Raw genomic sequence first — 27,266 nt, forward strand, 5'->3', positions numbered from 1 at the left:
GAAGAGCGGATGCACCACTCCTTCCTGGCCTGACCCCACTCTTGGTGCTGCGGAAGACCCTCTCTCTGGCCCATCTTGAACCGGCTTCCTTGTCACAGTCCTCCCTTGCAGGGCCGTCTCTTCCTTCCCCTCCTCCTAACTGCTGCCCACCCTCTCCCCATTGTCCACGCTGGGGTAGGAGGCTCCCTTGGCACCAGGGACCCTTCCCAACCGGACCTGAGGGTCAGGGGGCATGTGCTGCTCCTTCCTTCCTGAGCCAATGGCCCTGTCAGCAGAACCAGGGCTCGTACGTCCCGGAGGGAGCCTGCCAGCCACAGTGCGGGCACAAGGGGAGGGACAATCCAGGGTTTGGCTACGTTGCCTGCAGCCTCACAGCAGTTTTTTTAAAAGGGGGGGGGAGCCCAAGGCCTTGGAACACATGCTACAGGGGATCCGCTCTCTCTCCCCCCAGCAGTTTTCTCGCATGAAAACTATGCAGGAGGGGGATATTTTGCCAGTTTTGGACCTCTATGCACACAGATACTTCACACAGGGCAGCAAAATTGGCAAAAAAAACCCAAACCCTCCCACCTCCAGTGTTCCCTCTAAGCTGAGTTAGTGTGAGCTAGCTCACAGTTTTTCAGCCTCCAGCTCACACATTTTGTCTCGGCTCAAAAAGGAGGGCTCCAGGGCAAACTAATTTATGCAGTAGCCAAATTGCTTGCTCACAACCTTAGTGCCAGTAGCTCACAAAGTAGAATTTTTGCTCAGAAGACTCTACAGCTTAGAGGGAACATTGCCCATCTACCAAAGCAGTTTCTTTGTGGCCAAAAGGACCTCATCAAGCTGCCTTAGACTGAATTAGACTTTTGGCCCGTCAGAGTCAGTATTTCCTACTCAGACTGGCAGTGGCTCTCCAGGGTCTTATGCAGAGAAGGGTCTTTCCCATCACCTGCTGCCTGGTCCTTTACCAAGAGATGCTGGGGATTGAACCTGGGACCTTCTGCATGCCAATCAGAGTCTCTTCCACTGAGCCACAGCCCCTCTTTACAGCTCTCCAGGGTCTCCGGTGGAGGTCTTTCCCATCACCTCCTTCCTGGTCCTTTTAACTGGAGGTGCCGGGGATTGAACCTGGGACCTTCTGCATGCCAGGCAGAGGCTCTCCCACTGAGCCACGGCCCCCTAGTGTAAACGAATGAAGAAATGTGTGGTTGACCCTTCAGACCTCCCTCTGAGGAGCTTTGGTCATTCCCAGTGTATGAAGTTTCTCTTCCATCATGGAACTTGAGGCGGTCAAGAGGGTCTTCCCTCCAGGCACTGAACTGTTCCGCTGTGACAAGGTTGTTGTGCCTTCAGGACCCCGGGCCCAAAGCCGGCTGTCAGACGTGGGGCCTTGCTGCTTCCCTGACCTCCTGAAGGTTTGGTTGAACATTCTCCTGCCCTGCGAAGTGAGGCAAAAGGCTGTGTCATTTTCCAAACCCCGTTCGCCGGCCCCAGCCCTTGGAAAGGAGACCTGCCCAAAGAAGATTGCAGCGGCTTTCCATTGCGCTTTCCAAATCGATACTCACAAAAAGATTTGGCCTCTCAGCTAACGGGAAAAGGCAGAGAATCGCTGGCTCGCCACCCAGCAGTCCAGGAGGGTGAAGGCAGAGTTGTGAAACCTCCAAGAGGACAGAGCCAAGCCCACCGTCCTCCCCACCACAAGCTAGGGAGACGCCCCTCCTGGGGGCAGGTCTCCGCCGTAAGTAGCAAGGCCCCAAAGGCCCCAAAGCCGCACTTGCTTGGACAAAAAATGGATGCAGCAGCTTCCAGGCAGGCACAGAAACCAAGCGACGCATGCGGCTAATCTAGGGCGGGACTTTCCCAGGCCTCATAGAAAGGGAACGGCGTGTCTGGCTTATTACTGGAGCTGCCTGGTAGAGAATGCCCCTCAGCAAGCCTGCAGGAGTGGACAGCCAGCCACTTGACCTGCTGCGGTCACGGTCTCCATCCAGGGGTTCCACCTGCTGTTCCAGGACGGAGGGACAAAGGTCCCGGCAGCCTCTGCCTGATCTCCGATCCCGGCCAGCCCCAGAAGCCAGAGAAGAGAAGGGAAGGACAGTGTGTGGCTGCAATAAAAAAGGCCAACGCTATGCTGGGGATTATTAGGAAGGGAATTGAAAACAGATCAGCCAATATCATAATGCCCCTATATAAATCAATGGTGCGATCTCATTTGGAATACTGTGTGCAATTCTGGTCACCACACCTTAAAAAGGATATTCTATCATTGGAAAAAGTACAGAAAAGGGCAACTAGAATGATAAAAGGGTTGGGACACTTTCCCTATGAAGAAAGGTTAAAGCGCTTGGGGCTCTTTAGCTTGGAGAAACGACGGCTGAGGGGTGACATGATCGAGGTTTATAAGATTATGCATGGGATAGAGCAGGTCGAGAAATAAGTCTTTTTCTCCCTTTCTCACAATACAAGAACTCCTTGTGGGCACTCCATGAAATGGCTGAGCAGTCGGGTTAGAATGGATAAAAGGAAGGACTTCTTCACCCAAAGAGTGATTAGCACGTGAAATTCACTGCCACAGGAGGAGGTGGTGGCAGCCACAAGCATGGACGGCTTCAAGAGGGAATTCGATATGCATATGGGGCAGAGCTCCATCAGTGGCTTTTAGCCACAAGGCGTAGATAGGAATTATCGGTCCGGGGCAAGTGATGCTCTGTCTTCTTGGTGATGGGGGGGGGGCAACAGTGGGAGGGCTTCTGGTGCCCTGGCCCCACTGCTGGACCTCCTGAGGGCACCTGCTATTATTGGCCACTGTGTGACACAGAGTGTTGGACTGGATGGGCCATCGGCATGATCCAACATTGGCTTCTCTAAAAAACAAAGAAACAACACTCTAGGTATAAAAACGTCAGGTAGCAGATGATGGGAAAGACCTCTACCCGAGACCCTGGAGAGCTGCTGCCATTCTGAGTAGGTGGTACTGACTCTGATGGACTGAAGGTTTCAGGGGTCATCTCGTAGAAAAAGGGATCCCCAGCCAAAGTGGCCTGGAGAAAAATGGATTCCTGACCCCGAAGTGGCAATCGGCATTTCCCTGGGCGTGTAAGAAAGGGCCACGAGAACTAAGCACTGAGGCAACCCTTCCTGCCCTCCCTCTCATGATCTGCCTCAATTCACAGGATCCACATGGCTGTCCGGTGGCCATCTGGCCTCTGTCTAAAAACCTCCAAAGAAGGAGAGCCCACCACCTCCTCCCGAGGAAGCCTGTTCCACTGAGGGAACCACTCCAACCGTCAGGAAGTTCTTCAGTCTAGTCAGATTGCAGAAGGCAGGGGACGTCCCTGAGTTAGCCTCTGGCTCACACATTTTTGTCTGAGCCCAGGAAGGACGGCTCCAGAGCAAACTAATTTACGCAGTAGCCAAATCACGTGCTCACAACTTTCATGCCAGTGGCTCACAAAGTAGAATTTTTGCTCACAGGACTCCACAGCTTAGAAGGGAGCATTGTCTGCCACGGGGCGACCTTGGGCCAGTCACACACTGCCTCAGCCTAACCTACCTCACAGGGTTGTTGTGAGGCTAAAACAGAGGAGAAGTGAATGACGTAAGCCTCTTTGGGTCCCTGTTGGGGCAAAGGCAGGGGATATAAATACAGTAAACAAAGCAAATCCTCAAGGGGGGGTGACAAAGGGGCCCCCAGAGTGGCATCCCAGGGAGATTGCAGGACGGCGAAGCGTCGCCGAAGCCAAGCTGGTCTGAGCGTGGTGGGGGCACAGAAGGGCACCCCGCGCAAAGCACCCCAAGTTCCCTGTGGGCATAGTGGCATATATTAATCTCCTAATCTGAATGCAAACTAGGTACAGTGATTTATCTTGGAAGGGGCCCGCACTGCAGTTGCTTGATACTGTCCCTCCGCATGACCTTGTCTTCTGTACCGCACCCAAAAGCCAGCAAATACCGTGGTACAGATGATTACAAAGTATCTCAAATAATTTTTATATATCTATTTGTTTTAGTAATTTTGTTTAAAAAAAGAATTTGCTGCAAAAAGTCTCTCTTAATGAGCTCAAGGCTTTCTCCAAAATGAAAAGCAGGTGCTTTACACTCCATTTGGTGAAATTTGGATGAATATCTTGGTATTTGGCAACCTTGTGTCTGGAAATATCTGTTGAACACCCTGAGGAAGTCCCTGAAAGAGGAGGATATCTGGACCTCTGCTGGAGGAAGAATGAACACCAATTCAAAATAGACTTAAAGGAGTCCTCCCTCTTAAAACTATTGTGCAGTTGAGGAGGACTGATATTAATAAAGGGGTTGTGCAATATCCGTTTGTTATAAAAAGGCAATACTTAAATTAGCGGATATATGATATGTGATCATGTTTATGTGAATGGTGAATAATTTGTAAGAAATATAGAAATTTTTAAAAAAATGTTAAAACGAATAAATATATAAACATTATTTGAGATAATTTGTAATCATCTGTAGCACGGTATTTGCTGACTTTTGGTATTTCCTACTTACCGTGGGTCCTATTTTTTTTGTATGAATTTCTTCTTTTTTTACGCCCCCCGTAGGGGATTTTTTATTGTATTTTCTATAAACTACAAAGAAACAAGGGAAGGTATCTACAAACTATGGGTGAAAGTAAAGAAACCTACTAAAAACCCAAGAGAGGGAGGTTATACAATGCTTAAACAAATTAGCTTTGACCTTTTTTAAACAAACACAATTTGTAAACGTTGAAAGTGATCTTCAAATCTTTCGCTTATGGTGTCCAATCCAGCAAATCCGACTATACAAAGACTAATACAAAAGCTCAATTATTAAACCGCTTTAGCAAACAATGGAAAACATCAGCATCTCATATTAACAATCTCATCCCCCCCCCCCCAAAGCCTTATTTGGGAAATTTAAAAAAATTCCTCATATTAAAGTCCTCTTCAGTAAATGTGATTTCTATCTTGTTTTCTTTCATTACGATCTTCCTCTACTTAGTCTTCTACTCCCATTGTCCAATGTTATTGCAGCATTGATGATAATCCAATTTTTAAGATTAAGTTCATTTTTCTATTGTTGTTTCCCTTTAAACATTAATATTTGTGGTCATCATATCCTCTGGGGAATCTAATCATAGTCTCACCGGGCAGACCAATACTTGGATATGTCCATAGATCATATCCTCGCTATATAACCCACTTTTAATCTTAGACTGGTCCCAAAACTTCCTTTAAAACTTGCCTTAGATTCTCCTCTTCGCTTCCTCAAAGTCTGCATAGTCTCCACATCGCTTATTATTCCCATTTGCAATTTAAAGGTAATTCTGTTCGTTTTTCTATTTTTGTTTTGTCAGTTTCTGTACTGCACCCAGCGGCCTGTTGGAGGAAAAGAGGGGGCCTTCTGCCTTCCCCCCCTCGGACATGGAGGGCCAGGGGGGGTCACGCTGGAGCGGCTGCCCCTTCTCTCCTCATCTCTCTCTCTCTCCCTCTTTCCAGGAAAAAACTGCGTCCAGGCGACGAGAGGCGGAGGTAAGCTGATTCTTGGGCTACTGGGAGGGTGGGGAATGTGTGTGTGTGTGTTGGGGGGGGGGGCGAATCTTGCAGTCTTAGTCTTAGGAGAGGCCGTCCCTGCTAGACTCCAGGATCTCCAGCAGATGCTGGTCTGGAATTGTGCGAAAACCCCAGCGGAGGGAGAGAGCACCACCTCTTCCTATCGCCGAACTGTTTACGTGAACTGTTTATGCGCTTCAGGAATTCTTCCTAGTCTTTACCCTGACTCTGTCCTTCAGAAGAGGCTTCAGAAGGGTTTCCTCCTCATTCTTTATGGCTTCCTTTGAACCACAGATCCCCAGGTTTGTTGACGATCCATCAAGACCCACGAGGCCACCTAGAAATCCTGCCCCATAATTCCCCTTTCCTCTTTGTTTATTTATTAAAACATGTCAATCCCGCCTTTCCTCCTGGTTCTAGGCCGCTTACAACAGTAGTTAAAAAAAACACAACGTTTTCAGTTTTAAACCAAGAATAAAATGGGAAGCCCCAAATGTCTACCCCTGCTGAAAAGATGCCTGCCAATTCAACTTCCCTTGAAAGACGGGACCGGCAGCACCTCCCGAAGATCTCCCAAGGAGGGGGCCTCTGCCCTCCCCTCTTCAGGGGATCCCCTTCCACAGGGCCGGGGGGCCACGATGGGAAAGGCCCTGGCTCTGGCTAACGCCAGGCGTGCCACCCTGAGTGGCGGTGGGACAGCCAACGGATCGCTGCCGGACGACCGTCGTTGGCACACGGGGACCTCTGGAAGGAGACGGCCCTTCAGACGTGTGGCTCCCAGGCCATGAAAGGCTTTCAAGGTCATCACCAGCACCTTGCATTGGACTCAGAAACAGACCGCAAGCCAGTGAGGCTCTTTCAGAAGGGGCAACAGCATGTCCCCAGCGGCCAGCCCCTGACAATAGCCAGGCTGACACATTCCGGACCTGTTGTGATTTCTGGGTTGTCTTCAAGAGCAGCCCTAGAGAGATCTGGGAGATTCAGCGGTGGGCCAGCACGAATCTCAGATCCGTCTCCACTCACCTTACGCTCCTCTTTAAGCCTCCTTCTCTTTAGCCTTTGCTCACCGGAGATTTGGGGGGGGGGGCTTTGCTTGGGAAGGAAAGGAGCGGATGGCTCCCTTTCAGGGCCTTGCGTGCCTGGGCTCGGCACTCCCCCTCCCTCACCAGGCACGCACAGAAGCGTGCCCCCCCCCTTTCCTCTCCAGGGCTGCCGTCTGCAGCCCGGCTGTGACCTTCCAGGAATGTAAGAACCTGGCGCCTGGCCAGGAGGGTAGGAGAGCCCTTGGGGGACGGCGTCTGTCAGTGCCGCTGTTTGTGCAGCAGGTCCTGGCAAAGGAGAGGTGATATTCCTGGGCAATGATGCAGCTTCAGGCCTGGGGGGGAGAGGGAGGAATTCGTGCCTCCTCTCTCTCCTGCCTTCATCGCAACCAGAGACAGACAAGACTCACACCCCCGCCATAAGGACGTACAGTCAATGTCACATCTGAACTAAAGAATAAATTTAGACTCCAGCAAGCAGTTCGAAAGCAAGAAATTGCAAGTAGATAAATAGGTACCACTTCGGTGAGAAGGGAACAGCGTTCCGTGCGCCTTGGCGTTTAGTCATGCCGGCCACATGACCACGGAAACGTCTTCGGACAGCGCTGGCTCTTCGGCTTTGAAACGGAGATGAGCACCGCAACCCTAGAGTCGGACTCGACTGGCTTTCGAGCAAGGGAACCTTTACCTTTAAAGGTTTATTTGAGAGCCAGTTTGGTGTAGTGGTTAAGTGCGCGGACTCAAATCTGGGGGAACACTCACAGCTACTGAATGACCTTGGGCAAGCCACAGTTCCGTCAGAGCTGTTCTCTCAAGGGCAGCTCTTGGAAGAGCTCTCTCAGGCCCGCCCACCTCACAGGGTGTCTGTCTGTTGTGGGGAGGGGGAGGGAAAGGAGATTGTAAGCTGCTCTGAGACTCCTTCGGGTAGTGAAGGGTGGGGTATAAATCCAATCTCCTCCTCCTCCTCCTCCTCCTCCTCTTCTTCTTAGGTGTGAACTTTCGTGTGCAAAGCACACTTTTTCAAATTTCTGTATTTGAAAAACTGTCCTTTGCACACGCAAGCTCATCCCTTGAATAAACCTCTGTTGGACTCAAAGGTGCCCCACTGGACTCTAAATTTGTTCTACTGCTTCAGACCAACACGGCTGACCACCTGGATACATCTGAACTTTGTCAGCCATAGGTTGCCCCTGTCCCTGGTGTGCCTGGAATCTTCTCTAGCATCCTTCTCCTCTGTCATCCTTCATGGTAAAAGGCACAGTCTGTGTCCAGGGGCACCTTTTAAGAGCAACCCAGTTTTATTCTGGGTGTAAGTTTATCCCCAGACTAAAACTTGGTTGGTCATCAAGGGGCCCCTGGAGTCAAACTCACAGGGCGACCTCCCCCTGAATCTGGCTTCAAGGTAAACCACACAGTCAAATGCCCTCGGCCACAGACCCAGAAGGGAGCTCCAAGGAGTTTCTGCCCAAGCAAAGGAACAGATGTGTGCTCCTGGGCCTTTGGCCAATCTGGGTACCCAAAGCTGGACCCTACAGTCAAGAGGTTCTTCCCGCCTGAAAGGAGGAGGCGGGGGTCTTCCCACTCTACCTTTCAATGCAAAGATGTCAACACAGAGATGCCAGAGGACATAGCGATGCCACACCGCACCCGCAGGCCATGCCTGTAGCCTTCCATTTACAGCAGAATGCCAGGCCCTCCGAGAGTCTCATCTTGGAGGGGGTGGGGGTGGAAGTGAGTGGACTTGGACACCGGGGGGTGGGGTCCCCCTTTGCTTCCTTTCCTGCTTTCCCCATCAGCATTGCCTGTTTGGTGTAGTGGTTAAGTGCACGGACTCTAATCTGGGAGAACTGGGTTTGATTCCCCACTCCTCGACATGCAGCTGCTGGTGTGACCTTGGGTCAGTCACAAGTTCTCTCACAGCTTCTCTCTCAAGGGCAGTTTCTGTCAGAGCTCTCAGCCCCACCTGCCTCACAGGGTGTCTGTTGTGGGGAGGGGAAGGGAAAGAAGATTGTAAGCCGCTCAGAGACTCCCTTGGGTAGTGAAAGGTGGGGTATACATCCAATCATCTCCTCCTCCTCTTCCTCTTCTTCTTCTTCTTCCCAAACGCTTTCTTGCCGCCCCTATGATCAGTGTCTGCCCTGAGCAGCCTCTGTCTCCACATCCACCCCTGCAACGGGAATCGTTTGCTTCTTAACGGCGTGTGCTCAAGGCAGGCTGCAAACCTCCTGTGCCCGTCCATGCCTGCCTTTAGTGGGCAAAAGCCCCGACAGAGTCCTGGCAGATGGTTGCCACCCTCCAGGCTGAGCCTGGCATTCTGCTGGAGACTACGGAGGAAGCGGCAGCTTTGGAGGGTGGCGTCCGTGGCATTACAACCCCACCAAGTTCCTTCTCTTCCCCAAACTGCACCCTACCCAGGCGGCACCACCCGGTCTCCAGGACTTCCCCGGGCCCTCCTCGACGGGCCCTGTGCGTACGCATCAGCTCCAGGATGCAGCAGGCCTCTCACGCCCCCCAGGAGTGGGCTGGGGGTGGGTGGAGAGAAGATGGTGGCTCAGCTAGGGTTTCCAGGTCTGGGCTGGAGAATACCCGGAGACTTTGGGGGTGGAGTCAGGAGAGGGTGGTGTTTGGGGAGGGGCCTCAGCTTGGTCCAGTGCCATAGAGAGTCCACCCTTCCAAGCAACCCTTTTCTCCAGGGGAGCTGCTCTCTGTCAGCTGGAGACCAGTTGTAAAAGCGGGGGATCCCCAGGCCACACCTGGAGAATGGCAACACTAGGCTCAGCAGAGCTGACATTTCTGAGAGGATCTCCCCCCCCCCCCGTGTGTGTGTGTGTGGACAGGTCCCCGCCCAGCGACGTCGGGCTGTGCATCCAGGACCCGGCCCACCCCCAGTCCTGCACCGTCAACAAGTCCCAGTTCTGGAGCTCCTACCGCATGAACGTGACCGAGGCCAACCCCCTGGGCTCCAGCTTCCGCCTGCTCGACTTCACCATGCAAGCCATCCGTAAGTCTCCTGCGGGGGAGGGGGGCGCTTCTGGGCTCACGAGCCACCGCCGTCAAAGAGTTACAAAGGGAGGGGGAGGAGGGGCTCTGAAGGTCCTGCCAGGGCGCCGCCCGTGGCGTCGTGGATTCTGTGCAAAAGGGGAGTGAGCAAAGGGCGGCTGTTCCAGGCCCAGGGGCTGCCGTGCAAAGTAGAGCCAGTTTGGTGTCGTGGTTAAGTGCGCGGACTCTAATCTGGGAGAACCGGGTTTGATTCCCCACTCCTCCACTTGCACCTGGCTGGATGACCTTGGGCAAGCCGCAGTTCTGACAAGAGCTGTCCTTGAAAAAGAGCGTTTCTGTCAAGAGCTGTCTCAGCCCCACCGACCTCACAGGGTGTCTGCTGTGGGGAGGGGAAGGGGAAGGAGTTTGTAAGCCACTCTGAGACGCCTTCGGGTAGTGAAGGGCGGGGCATAAATCCAATCTCCTCTTCTAAGTGCGCGGACTCTAATCTGGGAGAACCGGGTTGGATTCCCCACTCCGCCACTTGCACCTGCTGGATGACCTTGGGCAAGCCGTAGTTCTGATAAGAGCTAATCTTGAAAAAGAGAGCAGTTTCTGTTAAGAGCTCTTTCAGCCCCACCCACCTCACAGGGTGTCTGTAGCCAAGGCCAGGAGCTGCTTTCCCCATCCGCCCCCACGGAATGATATCACATGCAAAAATCAGCCCTAGGAGACGGGCAACTGTCAAAGGACAGGCTCTGCACTAGGGGCCCAACGTCCACCGTTGCATTCTGCTGCACCCGTTGAGAACCTGCTGGGCGAGGGCTCACTCTTGGTGGTTTTTTATCTACTTATTTTATTTTTCAGATTTTTATTCCACCGTCTCCAAAGCGGGCTCAGGGCGGAACACAACAAGCAGAGTCAAAGACTCATTACAATAAAACGACGTGACATTAAAATAATTAAAACAGTAAAATTCAAAGGCAGCAGCACATTACATAGAAAGAAAAAAGACTGTTAGGGTCATATGGGTGGAATCAATGAGTTCCCTTCCAGTGTTGCCTCTAAGCTGAGTCAGTGTGAGCTAGCTCACGGCTTTTTAGCCTCCGGCTCACACATTTTTGTCTTGGCTCAGGAAGGAGGGCTCCAGGGGAAACTAAATTGTGCAGCAGCCAAATTGCTCGCTTACAACTTTAATACCAGGAGCTCACAGAGTGGAATCTTTGCTCACAAGACTCCACAGCTTAGAGGGAGCGTTGTTCCCTTCCCTTCCTCTGAAAAGCCGGAGGAGTTGGGCTTTTGGGGGGCGGGGCGGGGAGGAACAGGCTGGATTTCTCGGCTTGGAAGTGGATGACCCGAGGCTCTGTCTAATTTATCTTAGCAATGGGATATCCTGCACACTTCAACCCTCCTGGTGGGGGGCGGGGTGTTTCCCCACAATCGTATAGGGATGCCAACCTCCAGGTGGGCCCTGGGGATTTCCAGGATTATGGCTCATCTACAGACTACAGAGATCAGTTCCCTGGAGAAAATGGCTGCTTTGGAGGGTGGGCACGCAGCCACCCACAACGATGCCAGGGCGGGAGGGCTGGCCCTCTCCTGCAGTCACGTCCCCGGAGGGAGGGTGGGCACGGGGAGTCAGCCCCACGCCATGCGGGTGGCTCCTGGACCCAGGCAGGGCAAGAGTTAAGGTTGCCAACCCTTCAGTCCCAGTGGGGGTTCTCCCGCTTTGGGGGGCTTCAATCCGCCACTGGCCAGTTGGCCAGTGGGGGGGAAACCCCACCCCCAAACAGGGATGTTGTTGTGCAACATCCCTGATGCAATGGTGTCTGTAACTCTGGGGCCCCAAATCACATGCATGGAGGAGAAATAGAGAGTAAGGAAAGAGGGGCAGATGGGAGAAATAGTGTGAGAGAGGTAGGGGTGAGTAAAAGCAAAGGTGTGATGAATGAGATAACCATCCCGCAAGTTTCTTGCGGGTCTCCACTTGTACACCCCAGAACCTGCACCTGACATCTCCTCTTTCCTGAGGCACCTTGTTTGGAAGTCTGTAACTCGAACCCCCCAAGTCCAATCTTCATCAGACTTGGTGGGCACGTAGAGGAGAGTCAGCTGGAGATGTGCTGCTATTTTGGAGTCTCTAGGACCCGGGGGGGGGGCTGCCCCTTCATGTCCCAAACTGGTTCCATTCAGCAGAACGCCTGGATTCGCAAACTGGGTTTTCCCGGTTTGTGCCCGTCCCTAAATAGGATGCTTTGGAAGTCATCAGTTCATAGGGTTGCCATAATTTAGAAGGGACCTGACAGTTAGGGGAGCTTTCAGACTCTAATACAACCCCCACCCCCCCTTCTCCATGATCAATCGGGAAGAGCAAAAGATCCCTCGGGGCTTTGGCTGACAGAGCTTGCAAAGTTTATTAAGAACGATCATTCTGATGCGAGCTCATCGGACTGCCCCAGGCTCATGAGCAAGCTGGCACGCTGAACAAGATTCAGAGTTCTTCTTTTACTGGATAAAACAGGCAAAAGGTCAGGGCCTGGTATCTGGAAAAAGGTCCAGCCATTCTGTTCTCAAGCATAATTCACTCCATTCCACATTCCTAAGAGGGCCATAAGGAAAACAAACCTTTCACACTTTCCCTGAGAGATAAAAATGACAGGGACCAATGCTCCCTCTAAGCTGTGGAGTCTTGTGAGCAAAAATTCTACTTTGTTAGCTGCTGGCATTAAAGTTGTGAGCGAGAGATTTGGCTGCTGCATAAATTAGTTTGCTCTGGAGCCATCCCTTCCCGAGCTAAGACAAAAATGTGTGAGCCGGAGGCTAAAAAACTGTGAGCTAGCTCGCACTAACTCAGCTTAGAGGGAACACTGACAGGGACCCTTGACTGAAATATAGTTACTCAGAGATCAGGGGGGGGTCAAAGAACAGATTTACAGTGGGGGGAGAGGTTTAGGGAGGGATACAATGGTCAGTATAAGACACTGAACTGCAGGCAGGAAGGTCAGTAGTTCAGCAGTTTGAGACCCGAGTGCCGCATGACGGAGTGAGCTCCCGTCTCTGGTTCCACCTCCGTCCAACCTAGCAGTTCGAAAGCAAGAAACTGCAAGTAGATAAATAGGTACCGCTTCGGTGGGAAGGTAACAGCATTCCGTGTGCCTCGGCGTCTAGTCATGCCAACCATATGACCACGGTGATGTCTTCGGACAGCGCTGGGTCTTCGGCTTGGAAACAGAGATGAGCACCGCAACCCTAGAGTCGGATTCGACTGGCTTTCAAGCAAGAGAACCTTTACCTTTACCACGGTCTTAAAATTTTAGCAAATCAGCCCACAAGATAGCGGACCAATCTTCAGGCTCACTAATCAGAGTTATTATACTGATCTTAAATTTTTGCTGAATTCTTATGGTGAAATAAAATTCTCCAATGCTGACACACAAACAAAGCAAATTAGGGTTGGAGCCAGATGAGTCTCCAAGGGAAGGGAATTCTGTGATGAGACTGGCCCCCCGGGGAAGGAGGCCCTCTCCCGCCCTCCACGGAGAAGTACCTGTCCAACCAATCTGTACTGTTGGGCAGGAACGTCTCGGAGAAGGCAACTGATAGGGGAGAAAAGCAGAATAGGAATAAACCAAATATGAAAATAGTCTGGCCCCCGGCTGGTTGGGGTTTTAAAGGTAACAAGGAACATCTTCAACTGGTACGGGAAGGCTTCGCTGGGCAGGTGGGGGAAGCGTCCTAGTGCTTCTGTGCTTTCTGTGACCAACAGAGTCAAGGTCTTTCGATACTTGGAAGCCTTCTAGAGATGCTTATCTGTAGACATGCCACCATTCCCGACAGTCAGACGGGTTAACATAAGAACATAAGAGACGCCAATGTTGGATCAGGCCAAAGGCCCATCCAGTCCAACACTCTGTGTCACACAGTGGCCAGAAATACCAGGTACCATCAGGAGGTCCACCGGTGGGGCCAGGACATTAGAAGCCCTCCCACTGTTGACCCCCCCCCAAGCACCAAGATGACAGAGCATCACTTGCCCCAGAGCCCCTATCTATACCTTGTGGCTAATAGCCACTGATGGACCTCTGCTCGACCTCAGTGGACATCCATCATTGGAGGTGCCTCAGTGGAACAGGCTTCCTCGGGAGGTGGTGGGCTCTCTGTCTTTGGAGGTTTTCAAACGGAGGCTAGATAGCCATTGGACAGCAATCCTGATTCTGTGAACTTAGGCAGATCATGAGAGGGAGGGCAGGAAGGGTTGCCTCGGTGCTTAGTTCTGGTGGCCCCTTCTTAGAAGAAGAAGAGAAGAGATTGGATTTATACCCCATGGCCCTTCACTACCCAAAGGTGTCTCAGAGCGGTTTACAGACTCCTTTCCCTTCCCCTCCCCACAACAGACACCCTGTGAGGTAGGCGTGGCTGAGAGAGCTCTGACAGAAACTGCTCTTTTTCAAGGACAGCTCTTGTCAGCACTATGGCTTGCTTAAGGTCATCCAGCCAGGTGCAAGTGGGGGAGTGGGGAATCAAACCGGGTTCTCCCAGATTAGAGTCCGTGCACTTAACCACGACACCAAACTGGCTCTCAATATCCAGGGAATGCTGATCACCACTTTGGGATCAGGAAGCAATTTTTCTTCAGGCCAGTTTGGCTGGAGATCCTGGAGGGGCATTTTTAGCCATCTTCTGGGCATGGAGCAGGAGTCACTGAGGGGTTGGGTGGGAGGAGGTATTTGTGAATTCCCAGCATTGTGCAGGGTGGTTGGACTAGATGACCCTGGAGGTCCCTTCCAACTCTATGGTTCTATGATTCTATAGTTGCTGTTCTATTTTGTTATTTTTTAAAGTTTCTTTTCTGTTTGGGGGTTGCAATTTAGAAAACTTAAACATTCATAATAGATGTGAGTGCTCGGACATTCCCTGCATCCCAGCTCAAATGGTGCAGATTTCCGGAGAGGGAAAGGAAGCAGCAGGACCTCATCTTCCTCTTCCGTGCATCTCCCCCCCCTCCCCCCACCTTGTTCCCCCCAGTCAAGCCAGATCCCCCAGAGGGCCTGCGGGTGGAGCCAGTGCCATCGGCCCCGCGGCGGCTGCGCGTGAGCTGGGAGTACCCCTCCTCTTGGCCGAACGAGCCTCACTTCCAACTCAAGTTCCGGCTCCAGTATCGCCCCGTGGTACACAGCTCTTGGTCCATGGTGAGTTCCAGGCGGTGAGCGGATGGGAGCTGGGTGTGAGTTCCGACAGAGGGGCAGGATTGGAGGGGAGAGAGAGTGATGGGTGTTAGTCCCATGTCACCCCAGCCTGGAACGGGTGTAGCACTGAGGTTAGAGGTTAAGAGATGGAGCTCTGACATGCAAGGTCCCTGGTTCAAATCTCATTTCATGCAAGCCCCTCTTTCTCAGGGATCCAGACAGAAATAGAAAAGATTACACCTCTTAACGGCATTCTCCTGCCGCCCCCGTTTGCCTTGGGGCTGTGTAGTGAAGAGCAGGGCCGGCTCACCCACTAGGCGAACTAGGCATTCGCCTAGAGTGCTGGGCCCTGGATGGGGCGCCGAGCTGTGCCTCCCCTCCACGCACGAAAAGCCCGCGAGCAGCTCTCCAAGTGTCAGCACTTCGCTAATTGGGGAGAGGCATCCGGTGAGCATCCCTCGCCTGGAGACAGGATCCCCCCCCCCCCCCTCCCTCCCGAAATGCCTTCAGAAGGGGAACACAAGAGAAATCTCTCTTCCATCTTGGAGGGTGCTGCAGGAACATGTGGGGCATGCTTGCTGGGTCTGACAGCTGCGGAGGGGGAGGAGGCAGTGGCGGCGGTAGCAAAAGGGGGGCTGGCTCCAGAGGTTTTCAGGCCCCACCAGGAGGTTGGCATCTGCGCCACAAGGCAGCCTCGCCTAAAACGCAGAAACACCTTGAGCCGGCCCTGGTGAAGAGAGAGAGAGGGGGTTTAACCTTTCGACTGCCACTCGTTCTGGCTGAACGAAACCAGCCCCCCCAGATTTAGGCTGCACAAGGGCAGTCTACGTTGTACAGCCCAATGGAGATGTGTGATTCTTCATCACCTCTGTCGTTGCCCTCAGCCTCAGTTCCTCATTTGTACCATCAGGAGAGGAATCCTGGCTGACCTTAGGGGGGGGACTGTAAGAATAACAGAGATCATGTATGCGGAGTGCACGTGAAGCCCTGCGAGGAAAGGCTGAGGGACCTCTTGGGAAGGTTCAGTCTGGAGAAGAGGAGGAGGTGGAGGGGGGGCACGATGGCTCTCTTGGAGTCTTTTTTGAAGGGCTGTCCCTTGGGGGAGGGCAGGGAGCTGTTCCTGTGGGCAGCAGAGGAGAGGACTCGCCAGAATGGGTTGAAATCAGGGCTTTTTTTTGTAGAAAAAGCCCAGCAGGAACTCATTAGCATAATAGGCCACACCTAACAGGTGAAACTCATTGGCATATTAGGCCGCACCCCCGTGTTACCAGAAGTGTGGTCATCCAGCCACACCCACCTTTTGCTTCTTATTCTGTTTACCTTGTTTGTGGTCAAAACCCGGGGCCTTTTTTTGTAGCAGGAACTCCTTTGCATGTTAGGCCACACACCCCTAATGTAGCCAATCCTAATGCGTTTCTGCTGTTGGGTGTGGCCTGTTATGCTAATGAGTTCCTGCTGGGCGTGGCCAACTCAGGAGCCAGCCGGAACGCCGTTCCTGTGCGTTCCTGCCCCAAAATAGCCCTGGTTGAAATTAAGGGTGGGAAGCCATGCTCCCTCTAAGCTGCGGAGTCTTGTGAGCAAAAATTCCGCTTTGTGAGCTACCGGCATTAAAGTTGTGAGTGAGCGATTTGGCTGCTGCATTAATTAGTCTGCTCTGGAGCCATCCCTTCCTGAGCCAAGACAAAAAAGTGTGAGCCGGAGGCTACGAAACTGTGAGCTGGCTCACCCTAACTCAGCTTAGAGGGAACACTGGTGGGAAGGTACCGGCTGGATCTCAGGGAAAGCTTTTTCTACAGTCAGAGTTGTGCCACAGTGGAATGGGCTGCCTTGGGAGGTGGGGAGCTCCCCCTCACTGGCCGTCTCTAAGCAGAAGCTGGACAAATGCTTGGCAGGGATGCTCTAGGCTGACCCTGCATTGAGCAGGGGGTTGGACTAGATGTCCTCTATGGCACCTTCCAACTCTGGGATTCTATGATTCTTTGCACCTTTCTGTCAGCAGACCTGGTGAGTTCTCTGGAGGGATCAGGAATTCTCTAGTGGAAGAGGCTGCTGAAGGAGGATGTAAGATCTCCCTTTTGGATGATTAACAATTGGACAAATATCTCTCAGGGACACTTTAGGAGAAGGCCAGATGTCCTTACTTGAATTGGACATACCTGGAACAGAGAGGGCTCTGAGTGCCGCCTCTGGCACCCATGCCATAGGTTCGCCACCACTGCTCTAGGCTAAGCCTGCGCTGAGCAGAGGGTTGGACTAGATGGCCTGTGGGACCCCTTTGGACTCTATCGTTCTATGATTCTATAAGTGCTTTTGAGACGAAAAGTGTTCTTCAAGTGCTTATTGAGCTTGCCTTGCACTCTGCCCACACTGCATTGTTGGCTTCTCTGTTTATTTGAAATACTCTATGTACCTGTTCTTTTCCTTCACACTCCAAAACCAGAGCACCACTTCCCAAGTGCTTCCCAGGGCAATCAATTCCGTAGCCGGTACTCGACAGGGGTTGATGCAGCAACTGGTATCTGGCCAACCCAGAAAGATGCACGTGTGTGACTCAGCCAACCCCTCCCCCCGGTCGCAAAGGCCGTCTGGCCAGATGGATCCTTCTGTCGGCACTCCTGTCACACCCCTCCCCCCCTCCCCCTCCTCTGACTTTAATAGGATTTTTAGAATATTTTTGCTCACAAATATTTCCAGCATTCCCATCCAAGATTTGTGGACAAACCTGCCCTGACTACGCTCTTGTAGCAGGCAAGCAGCTCAGCAAGGACTCGGGGGCCCCTTGGAGGGCAGGCAGGGCTTGTGTGGGGCAGCAGTCCGACCAAGCCAGCCTCTCTGTCTCCTGAGAGCCAGTTTGGTGTGGTGGTTAGGTGCGCGGACTCTAATCTGGGAGAACCGGGTTTGATTCCCCACTCCTCCACTCCAACCTGCTGGATGACCTTGGGCAAGCCGTAGTTCTGTCAGAGCTGTTCTTGAAAAACAGCAATTTCTGTCAGAGCTCTCTCAGCCCCACCGACCTCCCAGGCAATATTCCTTTTAAGCTGTGGAGTCTTGTGAGCAAACATTCTACCTTGTGAGCTACTGGCATTAAAATTGTGAGTGAGCAAGCTGGCTGCTGCATAAATTGGTTTGTTCTGGAGCTATCCTTCCTGAGCTAAGACAAAAATGCGTGAGCTGAAGGCTAAAAAACTGTGAGCTAGCTCACATTAACTCAGCTTAGAGGGAACACTGCTCACAGGGTGTCTGTTCTGGGGAGGGGGAGGGAAAGAAGTTTGTAAGCCGCTCTGAGACTCTGAGTGAAGGGCGGGCTATAAATCCAATCTCCTCCTCCTCCTCCTCCTCCTTTTCTTCTTCTTCTTCTCACTTGCCAACAATGGCTGGGGGCAGGCTCCCTGAGCGATGGCTAACGGTGTGTCCCACATTGGCAGGTGGAGACAGCCAACGTCTCCGAGCTGATCACCGATGCCCTGATGGGCTTGGACCACGTGGTGCGGGTCAGTGCCAAGGACTTCCTGGACGCTGGGAGCTGGAGCGAGTGGAGCAGCGGAGCCTGGGGCAGGCCGGCTCTCGGTAAGGCCCTGCAAAGAGGGCGGGGTCAAGGGTCAGGGCGTCAAGGCACACCGGAGCTGCCATTAAGGGGTGCAGCCAGTGCAAGAGCCCAAGTCCCAGGGACTGCATCCATTGGGGAGCACTGCCTCCGCAGGGAACATGGGTGGGGGCTGTGGCTCAGTGTCAGAGCCTCTGCTTGGCGTGCAGAAGGTCCCAGCTTCAATCCCCAGCATCTCCAACAAAAGCAGGATCAGGTCGGAGGTGACTTGAAAGACCTCAGACGGAGACTCGTGGGCACTCCATGAAATTGCTGAGCAGTCAGGTTAGAACAGATAAAAGGAAGTCCTTCTTCACCCATAGAGTGATTCACACATGGAATTCACTGCCACAGGAAGTGGTGGCGGCTACAAGCATGGACGGCTTCAAGAGGGGATTGGATAAACATACGGAGCAGAGGTCCATCAGTGGCTATTAGCCACAAGGTATAGATAGGGAACCTAAACAGCATGATAAAAGGTAGAGACATCACCCTGCCAACAAAGGTCCAGCAATGGTATTCCCAGTAGTCATGTATGGCTGCGAGAGTTGGACTATAAGGAAGGCCAAGCGCAAAGAATAGATTCTTTTGAACTATGGTGCTGGAGAAGACTCTTGAGAGTCCCCTGGACTGCCGGGAGATCAAATCAGTCAATCCTAAAAGAAATCAACCCTGTCTGTTCCCTGGAAGGCCAGATAATGAAACTGAAGCTCAAATACTTTGGCCACCCAATGAGAAGGGAGCACTCACTGGAGAAGACCCTGATGCTGGGAAAGACTGAAGGTCAAAGAAGATGGCGATGGCAAAGGATGAGATGGTTAGACAGTGTCATAGATGCAACGGACATGAAATTGAGCAAACTTCAGAGGACGGTGGAAGACAGGAAGGCCTGGCGTGATCTGGTCCATGGGGTCGCGAAGAGTCGGACTCGACTGTGCGACTGAACAACAACAACTGAACAGAACCTCCATTGTCGTGGTAGTATATCAGGGGTAGTGTTTGCAAATCATTAGGGATGAAGACCAACTCGGAGCTTGGAGGTTTCATCGAAACTCGAGGAAGAACGTCCTGACAGTGAGGTGTTTTCAAGTATTGGTCAGATACCTACTCATTAGGGATATCGTAGCTGTAATGTCTGCATTGGCAGCGGGTTGGACGATCTGGTCCATGGGGTCGCGAAGAGTCGGACTCGACTGTGCGACTGAACAACAACAACATAGATAAGGACTCTGGGGCAAGGGATGCTCTGTCTTCTTGGTCTTTGGGGGGGGTCAACAGTGGGAGGGCTTCTAGTGTCCTGGCCCCACTGGTGGACCTCCTAATGGCACCTGGTATTTCTGGCCACTGTGTGACACAGAGTGTTGGACTGGATGGGCCTTTGGCCTGATCCAACATTGGCTTCTCTGATGTTCTTATTACTTCGGAGAGCCACCACCTGTCTGGGGAGACCGTACTGACCTTGATGGACCCAGGGGGGGTCTGATTCAGTAGAAGGCAGCTTCTTGGGTTGTATCAAAAGGGCCATAGCATCGAAATCGCAGGAGGTCGTAGCCCCTCTGTATATTCCCTTGGTTACGCTGCACCTGGAGTCCTGTGTGCAATTCTGGAGGCCTCAATTCAAAAAGGATGAGGGCAAAATCAAGGGTGCAGAGGAGAGCAATGAGGACGGTCAGGGGTCTGGAGACTGAGCCCTACGAGGAAAGGCTGGGGGCCCTGGGAATGTTTAGTTTGGAGAAGAGGAGATTGAGGGGGGACAGGATGGCTCTCTTTAGAGATTTGAAAGGCTGTCATTGGGAGGAGGAGGGCAGGGAGCTGTTCCAGTTGGCAGCAGAGGACAGGACCCGAAGCAACGGGTTGAAATGACACGCAGAAAGGTATCGGCTGGATATTAGGGAAAACTTTTTCAGGGTCAGAGTGGTTCAGAGGTGGGATCAGCTGCCCGGGGAGGTGGTGAGCTCCTCTTCACTGGCAGCTTCCAAGAAGAGGCTGGACGAATATTTGTCAGGGATGCTTTAGGCTGGTCCTGCATTGGGCAGGGGGTGGGACCAAATGGTCAGCATGGCCCCTTCCAACTCTTGCGATTCTATGGTTCTAACTCTTGGTTCCCTCCTGCAGTGACAGGCCTCCTTATTCCATTTGTCTCTTTTCAGGGCAGACCATGGCACCCAGCGAAGCCGCCACTGCAGCCGTCGAGCCAGAGAGTCCAGCCGAGGAGCCCTCTCTGCCCCCCAACAATGAGCCTGTTGGTATGTACCCCGGGACAAGCCCCACTTGTGAGTCTGGAAGGCAAATGGGGGCCGTGTTGTGCGAGCATCTTGCAGGAGTGAGAAGGCAGCCTGCTCCATTGGCTGTCTGCAAAGGATACGGCCCTCTTAGCCTCCTGGTGGCCTTCCCGTAAACAACAGGCCAACTTCCTGGCCTTGGGCGACTAGTCCCCAGCGTGGTGCCCCGGGAAAGCAACTTTAAATGTGTTCTCAAAACTCTTCCTCCCAGCCAAGCTGGGTTGGAGACCACATTTAAGTTGCTTTCTTTCCACCTCTGTCTTCCTCCCTTCCTCCCCCCATCTATTTGCTTTCTTCCCATATCTTTCTTTTCACCTTTCTTTCTCTCTTTCTCTCTTCCTCCCCCCCTCTCTCTTGCTTCGTTCCTCCCCCATCTTTGCTTTCTTTGTTTCTTTCTCTCTTTCTCTCTCTCTCTATCCCCCTCCCCATCTATTTGCTTGCTTTCCTTCCTTCCTTCCTTCCATCTTTCCTTCCTTCCATCCTTCCTTCCTTCCATCTTTCCTTCCTCTCTCCCTTCCTTCCTCCCTCCCTCCCTCTTCCTTCCTCCCTTCCTCCCTTCCTTCCTCCCTTCCTCCCTTCCTCCCTTCCTTCCTTCCTTCCTTCCTTCCTTCCTTCCTTCCTTCCTTCCTTCCTTCCTCCCTCCCTCCCTCCCTCTTCCTTCCTCCCTTCCTCCCTTCCTTCCTCCCTTCCTCCCTTCCTCCCTTCCTTCCTTCCTTCCTTCCTTCCTTCCTTCCTTCTCTCTCTCTCTCTCTCTCCACCTCTTTCATTCTTTCTTTCCACCTCTCTCTCTCGTATAAATAAATATAATTAGCAAACAAACAAATATCATTGGACAAATAAATATCATTATCAATATCTGTTTTACCCCTTTTGTTTTTTTGGCAGTCTCATTTAATGTTAATAAAAGCAAATCTGCATATTTTTCAATAAAAGCATGTCTGTAATATTCGTTCATGTCTTGCGGCTCTCAAACATCTGATGTTTATTCTGTGTGGCTTTTACGTTAAGCAAGTCTGGCCACCCCAGTTCTAGATGCTACCCGCCCCCCCCAAAAAAAAGAGGACTATCGTCCCGTCCCCTTCAGGTGAAAGGCATGCTCCTCCCTCAGGGACAAGACACAAGACAGGCAAAGGGGCCTCCTCTGTGGGGGAGAGAAGGGGGCGTGCCCTTAGGCATTGCTGGTGCTGCCATTGAAGCGGAGTGGGAACCGCTGGGGGGGTGGGTCACGGGGGCAGCCGACATTGCAGCTCACACAGCTGGTGCTGCTGCTGGCACACCCAGGCAAGCCATTTCCCCATAGCCCTGTGTGTTTTGAGAGAGACAGGCGTTGTTGCGGAGTGGTTAGAGGGTCCAGCTATGAGCAGCTTCCCAGGGGAAAGCCTGGAGAGACCTGGGGAGTGGGGTCAGACAGGGGTGGTGGTATCCTGGACTTTGGCCCTCTGATCCGCCCACCCACCTTCTGTGCACCACACCAGGCAGCAGACCCCTTCCGACTGCCATCCGTTTGCTTGCTGCGTTGCTGATGGGAGCGACCTCAGTGTGTCCCCATCAGGAGAGCCGGTTTGGTGCAGTGGTGAAGTGCGTGGACTCTAATCTGGGAGAACCGGGTTTGATTCCACACTCCTCTACTTGCACCTGCTGGATGGCCTTGGGTCAGTCACAAGCTCTGGCACAGCTGTCCTTGAAAAAGAGCAGTTTCTGTCAAGAGCTCTCTCAGCCCCGCCTACCTCACAGGGTGTCTGTTGTGGGGAGGGGAAGGGAGAGGAGTTTGTAAGCCGCTCTGAGACTCCTTTGGGTAGTGAAGGGCAAGGGGTATGGATCCAATCTCCTCCTCCTCCTCCTCCTCCTCCTCCTCCTCCTCCTCTCCCCCTCCTCCTCTCCGGCCTGCCCCCTTGCAGCTGGTCAGCACAGGGGTGGGCAGGGCAGGGCAGGGGCTGGGGGAGGAGAAGAAGAAGAAAAGAAGAGATTGGATTCATACCCCTTGCCCTTCACTTGGAGTCTCAGAGTGGCTTTTCACCTCCTTTCCCTCCCCCCCAAGCAAACTCCTTTCCCTCCCCCTCCCCACAACAGACACCCCCCGGGAGGCAGACAGGGCTGAGAGAGCTGTGACACAAACTGCTCTTTTTCAAGGACAGCTGTGCCAGAGCTTGTGACTGACCCAAGGTCACATCAGCAGGTGCAAGTGGAGGAGTGGGGAATCAAACCCGGTTCTCCCAGATTAGAGTCTGCGCACTTAACCACTACACCAAACTGGGGTCCCTTGAGCAGGCGCTGGAAGGCCACCTTCTCTCTCTCTCTGGGCGTGTGCTGGACTGACTGCCGGCCGACCCGCGCAGAGTCACCAGGGAAGCTCTCTCTTTCTCCAGCAGGCCACAGTGACCCCCTGGAGAAGGTGGCCGTTCTGGTGTCCCTCGGCGTCTTCGCCTTCTTTGTCCTGGCCGTGATTCTCATCTTCGCCCTTCTGATGTGGTAGGTATCCCTGCCCTTCCAGGTCAAGGCGGCTCTGGGGAGAGAGCCGCCCTTCCCCCCCCCCGGCACCGTTGGCAGAAGTGTTGCATTTGGAAAGTCTCAGGGTTCCGATGCCCAGCGGGCAAGGGCCGGAAGGAAGCCTGGCCTCGGAGCTGGGCAAACACCTCTGCCTCCACGCGCCCCCCCCTTCCCTCCTCCGCGCTCCTCCGCACGTGTCTCTGCCCGCTGCCAAGCGCCAGCCCCGCCGGTGACGTGTGGTTGGCTGGGCGCCATCCTGGATCTGGAGACTGTCCACCTAAAACAAGACGGAAATTGGTCATGTCGCCAGCGCTGGAACGAAGAGACAAAAAGCAGAAGCGTCCCCGTTCCGGAGAAGGGAAGCCCGGAGAGGCCAAACTGGCCTGGCCTTGCTGTGTGCCGGAAGGGCCGTCTGCACTGAAGTGCCTGTCTGGACCACAACTGGGGCACAGCTGGGCCAGCTTCCCATTCCCAGTGCCGGCCCCCAGGCAGACCTTCCTGAGAAGCCCACAGACGGGAAACGGAGCCAGCAGTGTGCCTGCCCCCAGCCGCTGGCCTTCAGAGGTACACTGCCTCTGGAAATGGAGGTTCCATTTTAGCCCTCGGGGCTGCCCTCCCCTTTCTCGTTTTAAAGCCATCTCATCGAGTGGCCGTCTTTACGCCAGGTGGCAGCAAACTCCGGATGTTCATTCCGTGCTTTTTGAAGAAGTCACTCCTGGATCTTCTGCCCGTCAGATCGGTGGGGTGACCGTGAGTCAGAGAAGAAAGATACTGTTCTCTCCGCTCTTTCTCCCCACCTGGCAGAACCCCCCAAGCCTCCCTCACCTCTCCCCTTTGCTACCTCCTCCCCCATTCATGTCTTGCCTGAGAAAATGCACCTCTCCTCTCCAGAGGCCTGTCGCCAACCCAGGGCCACCCCAGGCCTGTAGCTACAGTAGGGGGGCATCTCAGGGCCTGCGCCCCACAACCTACTACCAAGCCCCTCCCGACTTCCCATCCAGCCCCCCCAGGCCTCCCAACATCCAATTTTTTAATTTTATTCGTGGTGCTCCCTTGGTGGGGGTGCTTGTGTGGGGTGCCCCCTGACTTACTTAAAGGCCCCCCAAATTTAAAAAAAGAGAATCCGGGGTACAGGCCTGGCCCACCCTGTAGGGTTTTCAAGGCAAGAGACGAACAGAGGTGGTTTTTGCCCTTGCCTGCCTTTGCGGAGCGACCCTCGACTTCCTTGGTGGCTTTCCATCCAGGTACCAACCAGTGTTCCCTCTAAGCTGAGTTAGTGTGAGCTAGCTCACAGTTTTTTAGCCTCCAGCTCACAGGTTTTTGTCTTAGCTCAGGAAGGATGGCTCCAGAGCAAACTGATTCATGCAGTAACCAAATCGCTTGCTCACAACTTTCATGCCAGTAGCTCACAAAGTAGAATTTTTGCTCACAAGACTCCATAGCTTAGAGGGAGCATTGGTCCCAACCAGGGCTGGCCCTGCCTGTCTTCCGAGATCTGGTGGGAGCCGGCTGGCCCAGGAAACCGGGGTCAGGGCAGAGACTTGCTGCAGGTGGCTTGAAGCCTTCTAAACTCAAGAGCCTCAAAACGCTTTCCGACCGATAAGTGCTCCTTCTTCACAAGCAGTGAAATCTGCACCTGTTTAGTTAAGAAGAGGAAGAGGAAGAGATTGGATTGATACCCCGCCCTTCACTACCTGAAGGAGTCTCAGAGTGGCTTGCAAACTCCTTCCCCCCCTTACAACAGACACCCCCTGTGAGATAGGCAGGGCTGAGAGAGCTCTTTCGAGAACTGCCCTTGAGAGAACAGCTCTGAGAGAGCTTCTGACTGACCCAAGGTCACACCAGCAGCTGCATGTGGAGGAGTGGGGAATCAAACCCAGTTCTCCCAGATTAGAGTCTGTGCTCCCGACCACGACACCAAACTGGCTCTCAGCTGGAAAGGACCACCCAGGTCATCTAGTCCAACCCCCTGCCAACGCAGCAACTCCAACTGTAATACCCCTGGCAAGCAGACATCCAACTGGTGCTTAAAAACCTCCGATGACAAAGAACCTACCACCTCACGAGGGAGACTGCTCCCGTGTCGAACACGTCTCACCGTCAAGGGGCCGGAGTCAGTTGCTCCACTTCCGGGTTGTACAGCGGAGGGGCTCCCTGCACTTCAGAGGGAAACCAGCACGCGGGGAGAAGAAAAGGGTGCTTGCATTGCCTTTCTCGTGCTGTGCTGGTTTCCCACTCTAGGGAATTTGCCAACCGTAGTCACAGAATCATAGAATCACAGAATGTTAGAGTTGGAAGGGGTCTTGCAGGTCATCTAGTCCCTCCCCTGAAAAAAGGTCCCTACTGACCCTCCCCAACCGCCTGGTTCTGGTGCAGGGCAGCCCAGACTGCTGTCTCCTGCTCTTCTTCACGGCGGGAGAGCCAGTTTAGAGAGAGCCAGTGTGGTGTAGTGGTTAGGAGCACAGACCCTGATCTGGGAGAACAGGGTTTGATTCCCCATTCCCCCACGTGCTGCTGCTGGCGTGACCTTGGGTCAGTCACAAGTTCTTTCAGGGATGAGCCAGAAAAGCAATGGAGGGAAGGATTAAGGGAATGCAAACCACTGGCCACACACACCCCTTTAGAGGCAAAGATGCAGGCCCCGGTGGCTTCCCAATGTTCTCACAATTTTGGGGGTGGGGTTTGTTTGTTTGTGTGTTTTGTATGTGTGCGCATGTGTGTGTGTGCGCGCCTGGAAGTCATGCTGATCTCTGGTAACTGACCCCTACTGGCTGAGTAAAGCCTGCCCCCGCCTCCCAACTGCTGGTATCCCTTGGAGGTCTCCTTCCAAGTAGTTGCCAGAGTCGACCCTGCTCAGCTTCCGAGATCTGACAGGATCGGGCTTGCCTGGGGTATCCAGGTCAGGGCTGCCCGGTGGCTTCTCCATGTGTAAGGAAGCTGTGAGAGCAGGAAGGGAGGCCGGGGGGGGGGGAGGCTGCAGCCAGAGAGCCGCTGGCATGAGAGAGTCGGATGCAAAGAGCCTTCCCGGCCTGCGTCGCTCATTCTCGACTCTCCCCCCTTTGGTTTCCAGGATCCGGATGAAGAAGCACAGCAAAGAGGCCACGAAGAACCACGACTTACTCTCGGCCACCATCCACATGAAGGCCTTGCCCAGTGAGTGTGCCCCCCCACCCGGCTCTTGGGGAGAATGGGCAGGCGGGCGGGCGGGAGCTTGTCCGGGCCTGACTCGCAGGCAGTGAAAGGGGGAAGAGGCGCCCTTCAGTCTCTGCACGGGAGAGAGAACGGAGCAGACACGGTGTGTTCTCAGGCTGGGATCCACGGCCCCAGAGTCGGTTGTGAGTGTCTCACGGGTGGCCTGTGAGGTTCACACTCCTGCGCAGAGAGGGGAGGCTCTTTTGTCCCGGGGGGGGGGGGGGGGGGTTTTGTCCCCGGGGGGGGGGGGGGGAGAACAGAACGCTGGAGGGCTGATGGGGTGGATCCCACCCAGAAGAGCAAGTTTATTAAGAACCCTGCTGGATCAGACCAGCGGTCCATGTACTCCAGCCAGTTCCTCTTCCTGTCATTTAACCACTTTTTAGTCCATAAGAGGACCTATTCTCTTATCTCACGACTGCTAAGTTTACTCAAGAGTCTATGATGAGGCACCTTGTCAAAGGTTCTTTGAAAGCCCAAGTATATGATGCCTACTGGGGGTCACTGTTGTCTATACGCTTCTTCACTTTCTCAAAGAACTCCAAATGGTTGGGTGAGGCAGGACTTCCCTTTGCAGAAGCCATGCTGATTTTCCCTCGGCAGGCTTTGTTCTTCTAGGTGCCTAACAACTCTGTCTTTGATTGCAGTTTCTACTCATTTGCCTGGGAGAGACGTTAGGCCGACTGACTTGTAATTTCCTGGTTCCCCTCTGGAGCCCTTTTAAAAAATTGGTTTTACATTTGCTGCTCTCCAGTCTTCTGGTACAATGATTGAACTTAGTGATAGGTTACATATATGCCGGGGACATTTCCTGCAGGAGCGCACAGGAGCGGAGCTCTGGCATTAAAGAGCCCAGGGGGTGGGCACATGCAACAAGCCACACCCCCTGCTCCCAGCAGCTCCAGGCCACGAGGAGCAAGAAGCAGCCCTCCTTCTTTCCTTCTCTCCTTCTTCCCCTTCCCCTTCTTATTTACTTCTCTCCGTCTTTCGCG

The 27,266-nt window shown here is 53.3% G+C and overlaps 1 protein-coding gene across 1 annotated transcript in view; it reads left to right on the forward strand.

Annotated features, from left to right (window-relative positions):
• IL11RA (interleukin 11 receptor subunit alpha) overlaps positions 1-27,266 on the forward strand; it is a gene marked incomplete at its 5' end in the record, with an annotated part of 35,391 nt that overhangs the window by 6,498 nt on the left and 1,627 nt on the right. Inside the window, 8 exons of the mRNA XM_015406478.1 lie at positions 1,995-2,079; positions 5,472-5,504; positions 9,403-9,566; positions 14,570-14,733; positions 18,156-18,297; positions 20,464-20,559; positions 22,962-23,064; positions 26,153-26,235. Of these exons, the coding sequence (XP_015261964.1) occupies positions 1,995-2,079; positions 5,472-5,504; positions 9,403-9,566; positions 14,570-14,733; positions 18,156-18,297; positions 20,464-20,559; positions 22,962-23,064; positions 26,153-26,235 (870 nt within the window). The remainder of the gene's footprint in view (positions 1-1,994; positions 2,080-5,471; positions 5,505-9,402; positions 9,567-14,569; positions 14,734-18,155; positions 18,298-20,463; positions 20,560-22,961; positions 23,065-26,152; positions 26,236-27,266) is intronic.

This window comes from Gekko japonicus, unplaced genomic scaffold (assembly GCF_001447785.1).
Source record: "Gekko japonicus isolate JY-2015 unplaced genomic scaffold, Gekko_japonicus_V1.1 scaffold4286, whole genome shotgun sequence".
NCBI classification, from domain to species: domain Eukaryota; kingdom Metazoa; phylum Chordata; class Lepidosauria; order Squamata; family Gekkonidae; genus Gekko; species Gekko japonicus.